Genomic DNA, 15,479 nt, shown 5'->3' with positions numbered 1-15,479 from the left:
GTTGGTGCGGCTTCGGAACTTTTAAATGTCTTGATATATCTCGAGAACTACGCATCTGATCAAAAAATATCATAGAACATAAAAAGTAGGAAACTTAATTCTCTACAAATAAAGTCTCTTAACGTTTTGCCATAGCTCGCTTCGTTTCCGAGATATTTGCAGATTTATTTCAAGGGAAGGGGCCTGACGGACATATTTCGAGATATTTCTTCTTCTTGTTGTTCTTCTTCTGCACAGCTAAGCTGGAAGTGGCATTTGCGGCTCGCACTAGTGCAGAGTTATCTCAAAGAAAGGGGCCACGGTGTTTCTGTATCTCTATTATGTTGGTGCGGCTTCGGAACTTTTAAATATCTTGATATATCTCGAGAACTACGCATCTGATCAAAAAATATCATAGAACATAAAAAGTAGGAAACTTAATTCTCTACAAAAAAGGTCTCTTAACATTTTGCCATAGCTCGCTTCGTTTCCGAGATATTTGCAGATTTATCTCAAGGGAAGGGGCCTGACGGACATATTTCGAGATATTTCTTCTTCTTGTTGTTCTTCTTCTGCACAGCTAAGCTGGAAGTGGCATTTACAGCTCGCAATAGTGCAGAGTTATCTCAAAGAAAGGGGCCACGGTGTTTCTGTATCTCTATTATGTTGGTGCGGCTTCGGAACTTTTAAATATCTTGACATATCTCGAGAACTACGCATCTGATCAAAAAATATCATACTACATAAAAAGTAGGAAACTTAATTCTCTACAAGAAAGGTCTCTAAACATTTTGCCATAGCTCGCTTCGTTTCCGAGATATTTGCAGATTTATCTCAAGGGAAGGGGCCTGACGGACATATTTCGAGATATTTCTTCTTCTTGTTGTTCTTCTTCTGCACAGCTAAGCTGGAAGTGGCATTTTCGGCTCGCACTAGTGCAGAGTTATCTCAAAGAAAGGGGCCACGGTGTTTCTGTATCTCTATTATGTTGGTGCGGCTTCGGAACTTTTAAATATCTTGATATATCTCGAGAACTACGCATCTGATCAAAAAATATCATACTACATAAAAAGTAGGAAACTTAATTCTCTACAAGAAAGGTCTCTAAACATTTTGCCATAGCTCGCTTCGTTTCCGAGATATTTGCAGATTTATCTCAAGGGAAGGGGCCTGACGGACATATTTCTAGATATTTCTTCTTCTTGTTGTTCTTCTTCTGCACAGCTAAGCTGGAAGTGGCATTTGCAGCTCGCAATAGTGCAGAGTTATCTCAAAGAGAGGGGCCACGGTGTTCCTGTATCTCTATTATGTTGGTGCGGCTTCGGAACTTTTAAATATCTTGATATATCTCGAGAACTACGCATCTGATCAAAAAATATCATAGAACATAAATAGTAGGAAACTTAATTCTCTACAAAAAAGGTCTCTCAACATTTTGCCATAGCACGCTTGGTTTCCGAGATATTTGCACATTTATCTCAAGGGAAGGGGCCTAACGGACATATTTCGAGATATTTCTTCTTCTTGTTGTTCTTCTTCTGCACAGCTAAGCTGGAAGTGGCATTTGCGGCTCGCACTAGTGCAGAGTTATCTCAAAGAAAGGGGCCACGGTGTTTCTGTATCTCTATTATGTTGGTGCGGCTTCGGAACTTTTAAATATCTTGATATATCTCGAGAACTACGGATCTGATCAAAAAATATCATAGAACATAAAAAATAAGAAACTTAATTCTCTACAAAAAAGGTCTCTTAACATTTTGCCATAGCTCGCTTCGTTTCCGAGATATTTGCAGATTTATTTCAAGGGAAGGGGCCTGACGGACATATTTCGAGATATTTCTTCTTCTTGTTGTTCTTCTTCCGCACAGCTAAGCTGGAAGTGGCATTTGCGGCTCGCACTAGTGCAGAGTTATCTCAAAGAAAGGGGCCACGGTGTTTCTGTATCTCTATTATATTGGTGCGGCTTCGGAACTTTTAAATATCTTGATATATCTCGAGAACTACACATCTGATCAAAAAATATCATAGAACATAAATAGTAGGAAACTTAATTCTCTACAACAAAGGTCTGTCAACATTTTGCCATAGCTCGCTTCGTTTCCGAGATATTTGCACATTTATCTCAAGGGAAGGGGCCTAACGGACATATTTCGAGATATTTCTTCTTCTTGTTGTTCTTCTTCTGCACAGCTAAGCTGGAAGTGGCATTTGCGGCTCGCACTAGTGCAGAGTTATCTCAAAGAAAGGGGCCACGGTGTTTCTGTATCTCTATTATGTTGGTGCAGCTTCGGAACTTTTAAATATCTTGATATATCTCGAGAACTACGCATCTGATCAAAAAATATCATGCAACATAAAAAGTGGAAACTTAATTCTCTACAAAAAAGGTCTTTTAACATTTTGCCATAGCTCGCTTCGTTTCCGAGATATTTGCAGATTTATCTCAAGGGAAGGGGCCTGACGGACATATTTCGAGATATTTCTTCTTCTTGTTGTTCTTCTTCTGCACAGCTAAGTTGGAAGTGGCATTTGCAGCTCGCAATAGTGCAGAGTTATCTCAAAGACAGGGGCCACGGTGTTTCTGTATCTCTATTATGTTGGTGCGGCTTCGGAACTTTTAAATATCTTGATATATCTCGAGATCTACGCATCTGATCAAAAAATATCATAGAACATAAAAAGTAGGAAACTTAATTCTCTAGAAAAAAGGTGTCTTAACATTTTGCCATAGCTCGCTTCGTTTCCGAGATATTTGCAGATTTATCTCAAGGGAAGGGGCCTGACGGACATATTTCGAGATATTTCTTCTTCTTGTTGTTCTTCTTCTGCACAGATAAGCTGGAAGTGGCATTTGCGGCTCGCACTAGTGCAGAGTTATCTCAAAGAAAGGGGCCACGGTGTTTCTGTATCTCTATTATGTTGGTGCGGTTTCGGAACTTTTAAATATCTTGATATATCTCGAGAACTACGCATCTGATCAAAAAATATCATAGAACATAAAAAGTACGAAACTTAATTCTCTACAAGAAAGGTCTCTAAACATTTTGCCATAGCTCGCTTCGTTTCCGAGATATTTGCAGATTTATCTCAAGGGAAGGGGCCTGACGGACATATTTCTAGATATTTCTTCTTCTTGTTGTTCTTCTTCTGCACAGCTAAGCTGGAAGTGACATTTGCAGCTCGCAATAGTGCAGAGTTATCTCAAAGAGAGGGGCCACGGTGTTTCTGTATCTCTATTATGTTGGTGCGGCTTCGGAACTTTTAAATATCTTGATATATCTCGAGAACTACGCATCTGATCAAAAACTATCATAGAAGATAAATAGTAGGAAACTTAATTCTCTACAAGAAAGGTCTCTCAATATTTTGCCATAGCTCGCTTCGTTTCCGAGATATTTGCACATTTATCTCAAGGGAAGGGGCCTAACGGACATTGTTCGAGATATTTCTTCTTCTCGTTGTTCTTCTTCTGCACAGCTAAGCTGGATGTGGCATTTGCGGCTCGCACTAGTGCAGAGTTATCTCAAAGAAAGGGGCCACGGTGTTTCTGTATCTCTATTATGTTGGTTGCGGCTTCGGAACTTTTAAATATCTTGATATATCTCGAGAACTACGCATCTGATCAAAAAATATGATGGAACATAAAAAGTAGGAAACTTAATTCTCTACAAAAAAGGTCTCTTAACATTTTGCCATAGCTCGCTTCGTTTCCGAGATATTTGCAGATTTATCTCAAGGGAAGGGGCCTGACGTACATATTTCGAGATATTTCTTCTTCTTGTTGTCCTTCTTCTGCACAGCTAAGCTGGAAGTGGCATTTACAGCTCGCAATAGTGCAGAGTTATTTCAAAGAAAGGGGCCACGGTGTTTCTGTATCTCTATTATGTTGGTGCGGCTTCGGAACTTTTAAATATCTTGATATATCTCGAGAACTACGCATCTGATCAAAAAATATCATAGAACATAAATAGTAGGAAACTTAATTTTCTACAAAAAAGGTCTCTCAACATTTTGCCATAGCTCGCTTCGTTTCCGAGATATTTGCACATTTATCTCAAGGGAAGGGGCCTAACGGACATATTTCGAGATATTTCTTCTTCTTGTTGCTCTTCTTTTGCACAGCTAAACTGGAAGTGGCATTTCCAGCTCGCACTAGTGCAGAGTTATCTCAAAGAAAGGGGCCACGGTGTTTCTGTATCTCTATTATGTTGGTGCGGCTTCGGAACTTTTAAATATCTTGATATATCTCGAGAACTACGCATCTGATCAAAAAATATCATAGAACATAAAAAGTAGGAAACTTAATTCTCTACAAAAAAGGTCTCTTAACATTTTGCCATAGCTCGCTTCGTTTCCGAGATATTTGCAGATTTATCTCAAGGGAAGGGGCCTGACGGACATATTTCGAGATATTTCTTCTTCTTGTTGTTCTTCTTCTGCACAGCTAAGCTGGAAGTGGCATTTACAGCTCGCAATAGTGCAGAGTTATCTCAAAGAAAGGGGCCACGGTGTTTCTGTATCTCTATTATGTTGGTGCGGCTTCGGAACTTTTAAGTATCTTGATATATCTCGAGAACTACGCATCTGATCAAAAAATATCATAGAACATAAATAGTAGGAAACTTAATTTTCTACAAAAAAGGTCTCTCAACATTTTGCCATAGCTCGCTTCGTTTCCGAGATATTTGCACATTTATCTCAAGGGAAGGGGCCTAACGGACATATTTCGAGATATTTCTTCTTCTTGTTGTTCTTCTTCTGCACAGCTAAACTGGAAGTGGCATTTCCAGCTCGCACTAGTGCAGAGTTATCTCAAAGAAAGGGGCCACGGTATTTCTGTATCTCTATTATGTTGGTGCGGCTTCGGAACTTTTAAATATCTTGATATATCTCGAGAACTACACATCTGATCAAAAAATATCATAGAACATAAATAGTAGGAAACTTAATTCTCTACAAAAAAGGTCTCTCAACATTTTGCCATAGCTCGCTTCGTTTCCGAGATATTTGCACATTTATCTCAAGGGAAGGGGCCTGCCGGACATATTTCGAGATATTTCTTCTTCTTGTTGTTCTTCTTCTGCACAGCTAAGCTGGAAGTGGCATTTGCGGCTCGCACTAGTGCAGAGTTATCTCAAAGAAAGGGGCCACGGTGTTTCTGTATCTCTATTATGTTGGTGCGGCTTCGGAACTTTTAAATATCTTGATATATCTCGAGAACTACGCATCTGATCAAAAAATATCATAGAACATAAATAGTAGGAAACTTAATTCTCTACAAAAAAGGTCTCTCAACATTTTGCCATAGCTCGCTTGGTTTCCGAGATATTTGCACATTTATCTCAAGGGAAGGGGCCTAACGGACATATTTCGAGATATTTCTTCTTCTTGTTGTTCTTTTTCTGCACAGCTAAGCTGGAAGTGGCATTTGCGGCTCGCACTAGTGCAGAGTTATCTCAAAGAAAGGGGCCACGGTGTTTCTGTATCTCTATTATGTTGGTGCGGCTTCGGAACTTTTAAATATCTTGATATATCTCGAGAACTACGGATCTGATCAAAAAATATCATAGAACACAAAAAGTAGGAAACTTAATTCTCTACAAAAAAGGTCTCTTAACATTTTGCCATAGCTCGCTTCGTTTCCGAGATATTTGCAGATTTATTTCAAGGGAAGGGGCCTGACGGACATATTTCGAGATATTTCTTCTTCTTGTTGTTCTTCTTTCGCACAGCTAAGCTGGAAGTGGCATTTGCGGCTCGCACTAGTGCAGAGTTATCTCAAAGAAAGGGGCCACGGTGTTTCTGTATCTCTATTATGTTGGTGCGGCTTCGGAACTTTTAAATATCTTGATATATCACGAGAACTACGCATCTGATCAAAAAATATCATAGGACATAAAAAGTAGGAAACTTAATTCTCTACAAATAAGGTCTCTTAACGCTTTGCCATAGCTCGCTTCGTTTCCGAGATATTTGCAGATTTATCTCAAGGGAAGGGGCCTGACGGACATATTTCGAGATATTTCTTCTTCTTGTTGTTCTTCTTCTGCACAGCTAAGCTGGAAGTGGCATTTGCGGCTCGCACTAGTGCAGAGTTATCTCAAAGAAACGGGCCACGGTGTTTCTGTATCTCTATTATGTTGGTGCGGCTTCGGAACTTTTAAATATCTTGATATATCTCGAGAACTACACATCTGATCAAAAAATATCATAGAACATAAATAGTAGGAAACTTAATTCTCTACAACAAAGGTCTCTCAACATTTTGCCATAGCTCGCTTCGTTTCCGAGATATTTGCACATTTATCTCAAGGGAAGGGGCCTAACGGACATATTTCGAGATATTTCTTCTTCTTGTTGTTCTTCTTCTGCACAGCTAAGCTGGAAGTGGCATTTGCAGCTCGCAATAGTGCAGAGTTATCTCAAAGACAGGGGCCACGGTGTTTCTGTATCTCTATTATGTTGGTGCGGCTTCGGAACTTTTAAATATCTTGATATATCTCGAGATCTACGCATCTGATCAAAAAATATCATAGAACATAAAAAGTAGGAAACTTAATTCTCTACAAAAAAGGTCTTTTAACATTTTGCCATAGCTCGCTTCGTTTCCGAGATATTTGCAGATTTATCTCAAGGGAAGGGGCCTGACGGACATATTTCTAGATATTTCTTCTTCTTGTTGTTCTCCTTCTGCACAGCTAAACTGGAAGTGGCATTTCCAGCTCGCACTAGTGCAGAGTTATCTCAAAGAAAGGGGCCACGGTGTTTCTGTATCTCTATTATGTTGGTGCAGCTTCGGAACTTTTAAATATCTTGATATATCTCGAGAACTACGCATCTGATCAAAAAATATCATGCAACATAAAAAGTGGAAACTTAATTCTCTACAAAAAAGGTCTTTTAACATTTTGCCATAGCTCGCTTCGTTTCCGAGATATTTGCAGATTTATCTCAAGGGAAGGGGCCTGACGGACATATTTCTAGATATTTCTTCTTCTTGTTGTTCTCCTTCTGCACAGCTAAACTGGAAGTGGCATTTCCAGCTCGCACTAGTGCAGAGTTATCTCAAAGAAAGGGGCCACGGTGTTTCTGTATCTCTATTATGTTGGTGCGGCTTCGGAACTTTTAAATATCTTGATATATCTCGAGAACTACGCATCTGATCAAAAAATATCATACTACATAAAAAGTAGGAAACTTAATTCTCTACAAGAAAGGTCTCTAAACATTTTGCCATAGCTCGCTTCGTTTCCGAGATATTTGCAGATTTATCTCAAGGGAAGGGGCCTGACGGACATATTTCTAGATATTTCTTCTTCTTGTTGTTCTTCTTCTGCACAGCTAAGCTGGAAGTGGCATTTGCAGCTCGCAATAGTGCAGAGTTATCTCAATGAGAGGGGCCACGGTGTTTCTGTATCTCTATTATGTTGGTGCGGCTTCGGAACTTTTAAATATCTTGATATATCTCGAGAACTACGCATCTGATCGAAAAATATCATACTACATAAAAAGTAGGAAACTTAATTCTCTACAAGAAAGGTCTCTAAAGATTTTGCCATAGCTCGCTTCGTTTCCGAGATATTTGCAGGTTTATCTCAAGGGAAGGGGCCTGACGGACATATTTCGAGATATTTCTTCTTCTTGTTGTTCTTCTTCTGCACAGCTAAGCTGGAAGTGGCATTTGCGGCTCGCACTAGTGCAGAGTTATCTCAAAGAAAGGGGCCACGGTGTTTCTGTATCTCTATTATGTTGGTGCGGCTTCGGAACTTTTAAATATCTTGATATATCTCGAGAACTACGCATCTGATCAAAAAATATCATAGAAGATAAATAGTAGGAAACTTAATTCTCTACAAAAAAGGTCTCTCAATATTTTGCCATAGCTCGCTTCGTTTCCGAGATATTTGCACATTTATCTCAAGGGAAGGGGCCTTACGGACATATTTCGAGATATTTCTTCTTCTTGTTGTTCTTCTTCTGCACAGCTAAGCTGGATGTGGCATTTGCGGCTCGCACTAGTGCAGAGTTATCTCAAAGAAAGGGGCCACGGTGTTTCTGTATCTCTATTATGTTGGTGCGGCTTCGGAACTTTTAAATATCTTGATATATCTTGAGAACTACGCATCTGATCAAAAAATATCATAGAACATTAAAAGTAGGAAACTTAATTCTCTACAAAAAAGGTCTCTTAACATTTTGCCATAACTCGCTTCGTTTCCGAGATATTTGCAGATTTATCTCAAGGGAAGGGGCCTGACGGACATATTTCGAGATATTTCTCCTTCTTGTTGTTCTTCTTCTGCACAGCTAAGCTGGAAGTGGCATTTGCAGCTCGCAATAGTGCAGAGTTATCTCAAAGAAAGGGGCCACGGTGTTTCTGTATCTCTATTATGATGGTGCGGCTTCGGAACTTTCAAATATCTTGATATATCTCGAGAACTACGCATCTGATCAAAAAATATCATAGAAGATAAATAGTAGGAAACTTAATTCTCTACAAAAAAGGTCTCTCAATATTTTGCCATAGCTCGCTTCGTTTCCGAGATATTTGCACATTTATCTCAAGGGAAGGGGCCTAACGGACATATTTCGAGATATTTCTTCTTCTTGTTGTTCTTCTTCTGCACAGCTAAGCTGGATGTGGCATTTGCGGCTCGCACTAGTGCAGAGTTATCTCAAAGAAAGGGGCCACCGTGTTTCTGTATCTCTATTATGTTGGTGCAGCTTCGGAACTTTTAAATATCTTGATATATCTCGAGAAGTACGCATCTGATCAAAAAATATCATGGAACATAAAAAGTAGAAAACTTAATTCTCTACAAAAAAGGTCTCTTAACATTTTGCCATAGCTCGCTTCGTTTCCGAGATATTTGCAGATTTATCTCAAGGGAAGGGGCCTGACGGACATATTTCGAGATATTTGTTTATTCCTCACGTTTGGTTTAACGGGAGGTCGGGACAACTTGAGGATTGGTAATGATGTCCAAATAAATTGACCCGTTGCAAATCGTATTCGTAGTTGATTATAATTTTTAATATTATAAACAGTTCGGTTAATAACTAGTTTTCGGAGCTTATCCGTTCGACAGAAAATGTTTTCGATGGATGAGTTGTTTCACGAGAGTGGTCTGAACTACAATGTCTGATTAGGGAACTTGCTTCAGGTTTTTATATTCTGGGCAAGGAGTACAATTTTCGGATGAGCCATGCTTATTGGCCTGATTTTTGTGGAGGTGGAAAATATTCCTTCTTCGCTTTCAAGGGTGCCTTAGTGACGTACGCGGTGGGTCCGCGTGTACTCGCTGACCGTAGCGAGCAATAAAACTAAGCAATACCTCGACATGAATAGAAAACTGCAAACAAAGGCTCTACTGCTAAGGTTAAGGGTTCTGGCAACCAGATGTGACTAATAAACCAAATTACTAGATAGGATGTAACGATTCCTTGGGTTTTATTGCTGCTACAGGTAAAAATCTATTGATTTGAAAAAATGTATGCTGGTTGAAAGCAAACTTGAATTAAGGTCTAATCCCATCGTAGAATATTTTATTCTACTACCTGACAAAAATTAAGTTAATAACTCGTCGAAACTCGGGTTTACGAAAATGAACTTCATAATGGGTATTGTTGGTGCGACCCGACATGCCGGCCCCCTTGAACGGATACGTTCAACGCAACCCTAACGTTATGAGCGTCGTGATGGTTTACTTGGTAGAACGAGTACATAAAATATAAGATAGGTGTAGACGCTAATATACATACTATCGAAACCACAGCCACCATGATCGACAATGATAAAAATTAATATAAGAAAAATTAATAACAATAAAGATAGTAGAAAGTAATAGTATAATATGTGTAAAAATCCTCTTGAAGTAATCTAACCGTGCGCAATGATGTGGTTAACTTAAATTTAATTTTACACAATTTAATTCTAACAATTTAGGTATTTGACGTTGAATTATGTGAACACAATTTGGTGTTCTCGTCCGCTTTGGACGAACACTCGATAGGGAGCGGGCAGAGCTTCTTAACGCAGCGCTTACATTCGCCCGTATCAGTTTTTATGGTTGCCACCCTTGTGATGCCGTCTGGACCAGGATGGGTGGCCACGATGCGTCCGAGTTTCCACCGCAACGGAGGAAGGTTGTCTTCCTTGATGACAACCAGGGTACCAGGGTGGATGCAATGGTTCAAATTTGATTGCCATTTGCTGCGGATCGTTAATTGGTGCAGGTATTCTTTCTGCCATCGACGCCAGAAATGTTGACGCAGCTTCTGTGCGTGCTGCCAGGCTGACAGCCGATTGGATGCCGTGTCTGTGAGATCCATCTCAGGAAAGCTCGTTAGTGGACCACCAATTAGGAAGTGGCCGGGAGTCAAAGGTTGAAGGTCATTGGGATCGGGAGACATAGGCGAAAGAGGTCGGGAGTTGAGTATCGCCTCGATTTCGATGATGCAAGTTTCTAGCTGCTCGAACGTTAATAAGGTATCTCCTACCGTGCGGACAAGGTGATGTTTAAATGACCTTACTGCTGCCTCCCAAAGACCGCCGAAATGGGGGGATCGTGGTGGAATAAAGTTCCACGTGACCTTTTGTTCCGCTAAAAATTTCTGAATCGCTGTATTGTGTTCATCCGATTGAATTAATTTATGAAGTGCAATGAGTTCTCTACTTGCGCCGACAAAATTCGTCGCATTATCGGAATGGATTGTTCTTGATATTCCTCTCCTAGAGAAAAGCCTTTTTAAGCATGCCATAAAGGCTTCTGTTGTCAAATCACTAACCAATTCGAGGTGCACTGCCTTGGTGCTCATGCATACAAAAATGGCGACGTACACCTTAATTTTATTACGATTACGAAATCGTTTTTCCTTGATGTACAATGGACCGCAATAGTCGACACCGACATCGAGGAAAGGTCGAGAACACGATACGCGTTCTTGTGGAAGATCTCCCATTATATAGTCTACGCTCCGTGGTTTAGCGCGAAAGCATCGAACACATTTATGAATAATTATTCGCGTAACATTTCGACCATTGAGAGGCCAGAAGGTCTCACGAACTGAGTACAAGGTTGCTTGGGTTCCCGCGTGATTGAGCCTTTCGTGTTCCTCACGAATGATGAGGCGAGTTATATGATGATCGGAAGGTAGTATGATTTGATGTTTTTGTTCTTTTGGCAATTCCGAATGGATTAGCCTGCCACCCACCCTAAGGATTCCCTGTTTGTCCAAGAAGGGTTTCAATGGGATCAGCCGACTTTTATTGTCTACCCGTCCGTCGATTTTTAGAGAGTAAATTTCTCTTGCAAAAGCAATCGACTGTGTAATTAAAACTAGAATTCGAGTAGAAGCTTCGAATTCTGTCGCACTGATGGGACCAGTATGTTTTTGCGACTTGTTTCTCAGATTATGTATGAAACGCATAACATACGCGATCACCCGTTTAAGGGATTTAAGTGAACTGTAATCCTTGATAAGATCGTCATCAATTATATTTGCATTAGCGAAACTTGGCGCGGCAATAATTGCACGTTTCTCTGGGATTTCAACCAAGTGAATTTTCTTTTGAGGCCAGAAGTTTTCTTCGTGGGAGAGCCAGTGAGGACCATTTTTCCAGATCCTCGTATCTACAAATTCTTGAGGCATTTGACCTCTCGACACTAAATCTGCGGGATTGTCTTGCGTAGGCACGTGTCGCCATTCGCAAGATTCTGATAAATTTTGAATCTCCGCGATTCGATTTGAGACGAAAGTTTTTAGTAAATGAGGTTCTGTATTAATCCAATGAAGGGTTATGGTGGAATCTGACCATAAATAAACCTTATTGATTTCAAGTTGAAGAGCTAGTTTGACTGTTGTATACAAACGTGCCAATAGAAGGGCAGCGCATAGCTCTAGGCGTGGCAACGTCAATGATTTTACAGGTGCTACTCTTGATTTTGAACAAACTAAGGAAACATGATGGTTCCCGTGGATATCGGTTGAGCGCATGTAAATGCAAGCCCCGTAAGCCTTTTCACTTGCATCAGAAAAACCATGCATTTGTATCTTGACAAAATTAGGAGCGATAGTGAGTCGATTAAAACTGACTTTGACCAACAGTGGTAGTTGTTCTTTGAATTCTAGCCACATAGTGTGGATATCTGCTGGAACTGATTCATCCCATGAAACTCCAGCTTTCCACAGAAGCTGAATCATTATTTTTGCTTTAACGATAATTGGACCAAGTAGTCCTAGAGGATCAAATAATTTTGCGACTTGCGACAGAATTGAACGTTTGGTCACGGTTTTTACCAAATTTGGTGTATTGACCTTATAAAATATTATGTCCTCCCGAGAATTCCAATGAATACCTAACGTTTTGATAGTAGCATTTGGATCCAGTGACATATGTGTACTGGATGAATTATCCGAATTTTCGGGCACCAGTGAAGGGTCGTTGGAAGCCCATTTTCGAATGGGAAATCCGCCCTTTTGCAAGAGTGCGATCAAATCGTCGCGAAGAAATGCGGCTTCTTGGCGTGTACCTGCACCTGTTAGCAGATCGTCTACGTAAAAGTCTTGCTTTAGTACAGAGGCTGCAACGGGATGCTGAGCTCCTTCATCATTAGCGAGCTGATGAAGGGTGCGAATGGCGAGAAAAGGAGCACAAGAGGTGCCGTAGGTAACGGTATCGAGAGAGAGTTCATTTACCGTTTCGTCTGGATTTTTCCGAAATAGAATTTTTTGATATGGAGTGTCGTCTGGATGCACTTGTATCTGTCTATACATTTTTTCTATGTCGGCGGTAAGCGCGTATCTGCGAGATCGAAACCGAGTTAATAGCGTGAATAAATCGTCCTGAATTGTAGGACCGACCATCAAGGCGTTGTTCAAAGATACGCCAGACGAAGTCCTTGCCGACCCATCGAAGACGACACGAATTTTTGTGGTAATACTATCTTCCCTGATTACCGCGTGGTGGGGGAGATAAAAGCCAGGCATAGTGAGGGTTTTATTTTCTAATAACGATAGGTGATTTAGCTGCTTATATTCGTCTAAGAAATGGCAGTATTCCACCTTTAGTTGGGGATTTTTTTCGAAACGTTTCTCTAGAAAGTGGAAACGACGAAGAGCCATAGAACGAGACTCTCCTAGGTTTTCTTTATTTTCATTGAAGGGTAACCTAACGATATAACGACCTTCTGAGTTGCGTTGCGTATTGCTTTTAAAGTGCGCCTCACACGCCTGCTCCTCCTGGGATAATACTTTAACTGAGGGAATGTTCTCTAATTCCCAAAATTTGGTAAGAGTCGCGTCTAACGGAGTTGAATGCGTTGTAAAATGACATTGAACCGCATTTCTGGAGGAAGAACCATTTATTTCTCCTGCTACGATCCAGCCGAGCTGAGTTTTTTGCAACACAGCCTCAGGATGATTTTTTAACGAGATCTGTCCTACACATAGTAGTTTGTAAAACAATTTAACGCCAATGAGCACCTCAATTTGCGACGGATCGTAGAATTTAGGATCAGCCAAAACTACGTTGTTTGGAATATCAAGATTTGTTTGATTGACCGCGATTGAGGGCATAGGTTTAGTGATTCGATTCAAAACGAGAAACTCGAGAGTTTTGGAGTATTTACTAAATCGCGATTTTAGTATCGCCGATACCGAGTGTTTTATCTCTGTAGAAATGTCTTCAACACCAGAAACTGAAATATCGACTGATTTTCTGGGTAACCTTAAAAACGAGGCTACACTTTCAGTTATGAAATGTGCTTGTGATCCAGCATCCAAAAACGCTCGACACGTTTTGGACTTTCCTTGGGCGTTAACGATATCTACCATTGCAGTGGCTAATAAACCTTCAGAAGAAACTTGAGCATGCAAATTGACGACAGACTGACTCGACGAGACGGGTTCTGAGGCACTAGTTGCCTCAGGTGGTTGTTTTTCGAAATGTAAGAGAGTATTGTGTTTCTTGTGGCATTTACGACAAGGTGCTCCTGTGCAGTCCATAACGCGATGATTAGGACGCAAACAATTGATGCAGAGAGTTGCCTTTTTAGCGGCTTCAAAACGCGCAGATGGCGAGAGTTTTTTAAAGGTTTCGCAATTATGAATCGAATGTTTTCCTCGACAATGAGAACAAGAATGATTTGCCGTTGCCGTCGGATACGCGTGTTGTGAACGTTGTTTCACGTGAGCATGAGAGGGTTTTCTATCCGAAAGATTCTGAGCACCTACAAAATCTTGATGAGATTTTACATCTTCAAACTGTGCACGACGCTGTAGGAATGTTATCAATTCCTTAAAGGTTGGACTAACCGACTCGCCACTAAACTCTTCCCATTTTTCACGAATGACATTATTTAATTTTTGACTAATTATTTCGACTAAGAGAGTATTCCAATGATCAACGGGTTCTTTCAAAGCGTCAAGTGCTCTGACATGCTTTTGCACCTGATCGAGTAGCGAGCGAACGGGAAATTCTTTCGAAACATGTTTTAAATTCAATAAAGCTTTCACGTGGGTTTGGCGAATAATTTTTCGATTATCATAGCGCTCCTTTAGCAACGACCAAGCAACCCTGTAATTTTCTGCTGATAATTCAATCGACGCGAGAACCTCCGCGGCCTCGTCACGTAAGCAGCCCTTCAAATGATACAATTTCTCGATTTCAGGAATATTTTGATCATCATCGACAAGAGACTTAAAGAGATCGTGAAACCCCAACCAAGCTTCATAGGATCCGCTAAACGACGGTAGATTTACTCGCGGAAGACTACGTTTGGAAGTTTGAACGATGTTTGTATTAACTCCGTTGACAATACTTTGTGAATGAGTTGAAGCGATAGGATCGGCTAGATTATTAATTGGAGCCGCGACATCCTTTAAAAACAACATTAATTTACCGTACGCCGCGTAATATTTTTCTTCGTATTCGGTACGGATGTCTGCGTGGGTAGGATCCTCCACAAGCGCTTCTAATTCCGTATACCAATTTTCAAATTCCGTGAATTCTTTATCAATATCCTGCTTTCTTTTCTCTAAGACAGGATAATCACGTTCCGCTACGTAGCCCTCGACAAATTTTGCTACATTTGTTATTTTTCTTTTTGCGTTCGCGATTTTAACCTTTAACCGCGATATTTGTTCAGCCATTTTGGAACTTATGATAAATTACTAACACGAGCAACTAGATTTTTGCGATACTATGATCAAAATACGGACTAATAGACGGGAATGGTTGGTGGTACAATAACTTGCTTACCCTTATGACGACCCTTGGACCCTTACGATTAATGTCGCCAAAGTGTTGCTCCCTGAACTGCGATGGGATCCTGGCCAGCTTCTTCCTTTGAGACGTAGATAGACCCAGATGTGCTGGCCGACCAAGGTGTCTTCTGATTCCTTCCCTCAAACCAAGTCCAAGGTTGTGATGATGATGACAGCTTTACTAGCTCGTCAATACACCAATGACTTTTGTGTCGCTTCACGAAGCGCACCGA

The 15,479-nt window shown here is 40.5% G+C and overlaps 1 protein-coding gene across 1 annotated transcript; it reads right to left on the bottom strand.

Annotated features, from left to right (window-relative positions):
- Positions 1-9,921: 9,921 nt before the first annotated feature.
- LOC143306707 (uncharacterized) lies at positions 9,922-15,132 on the bottom strand. Its single transcript, XM_076693081.1, has one exon. It carries the CDS (start codon positions 15,130-15,132, stop codon positions 9,922-9,924), a length of 5,211 nt encoding a protein of 1,736 aa, XP_076549196.1.
- Positions 15,133-15,479: the final 347 nt, after the last annotated feature.

Source organism: Osmia lignaria, unplaced genomic scaffold (assembly GCF_051020975.1).
Source record: "Osmia lignaria lignaria isolate PbOS001 unplaced genomic scaffold, iyOsmLign1 scaffold0034, whole genome shotgun sequence".
In the NCBI taxonomy this organism is placed as follows: Eukaryota; Metazoa; Arthropoda; class Insecta; order Hymenoptera; family Megachilidae; genus Osmia; species Osmia lignaria.
Note: the sequence above shows the minus strand (reverse complement) of the source record. Positions and strands in the feature narration are given on the sequence as shown.

Coding starts and splice junctions, on each gene's coding strand:
- LOC143306707 (XM_076693081.1), bottom strand. CDS start 15,132: ATGGCTGAACAAATATCGCGGTTAAAGGTTAAAATCGCGAACGCAAAA.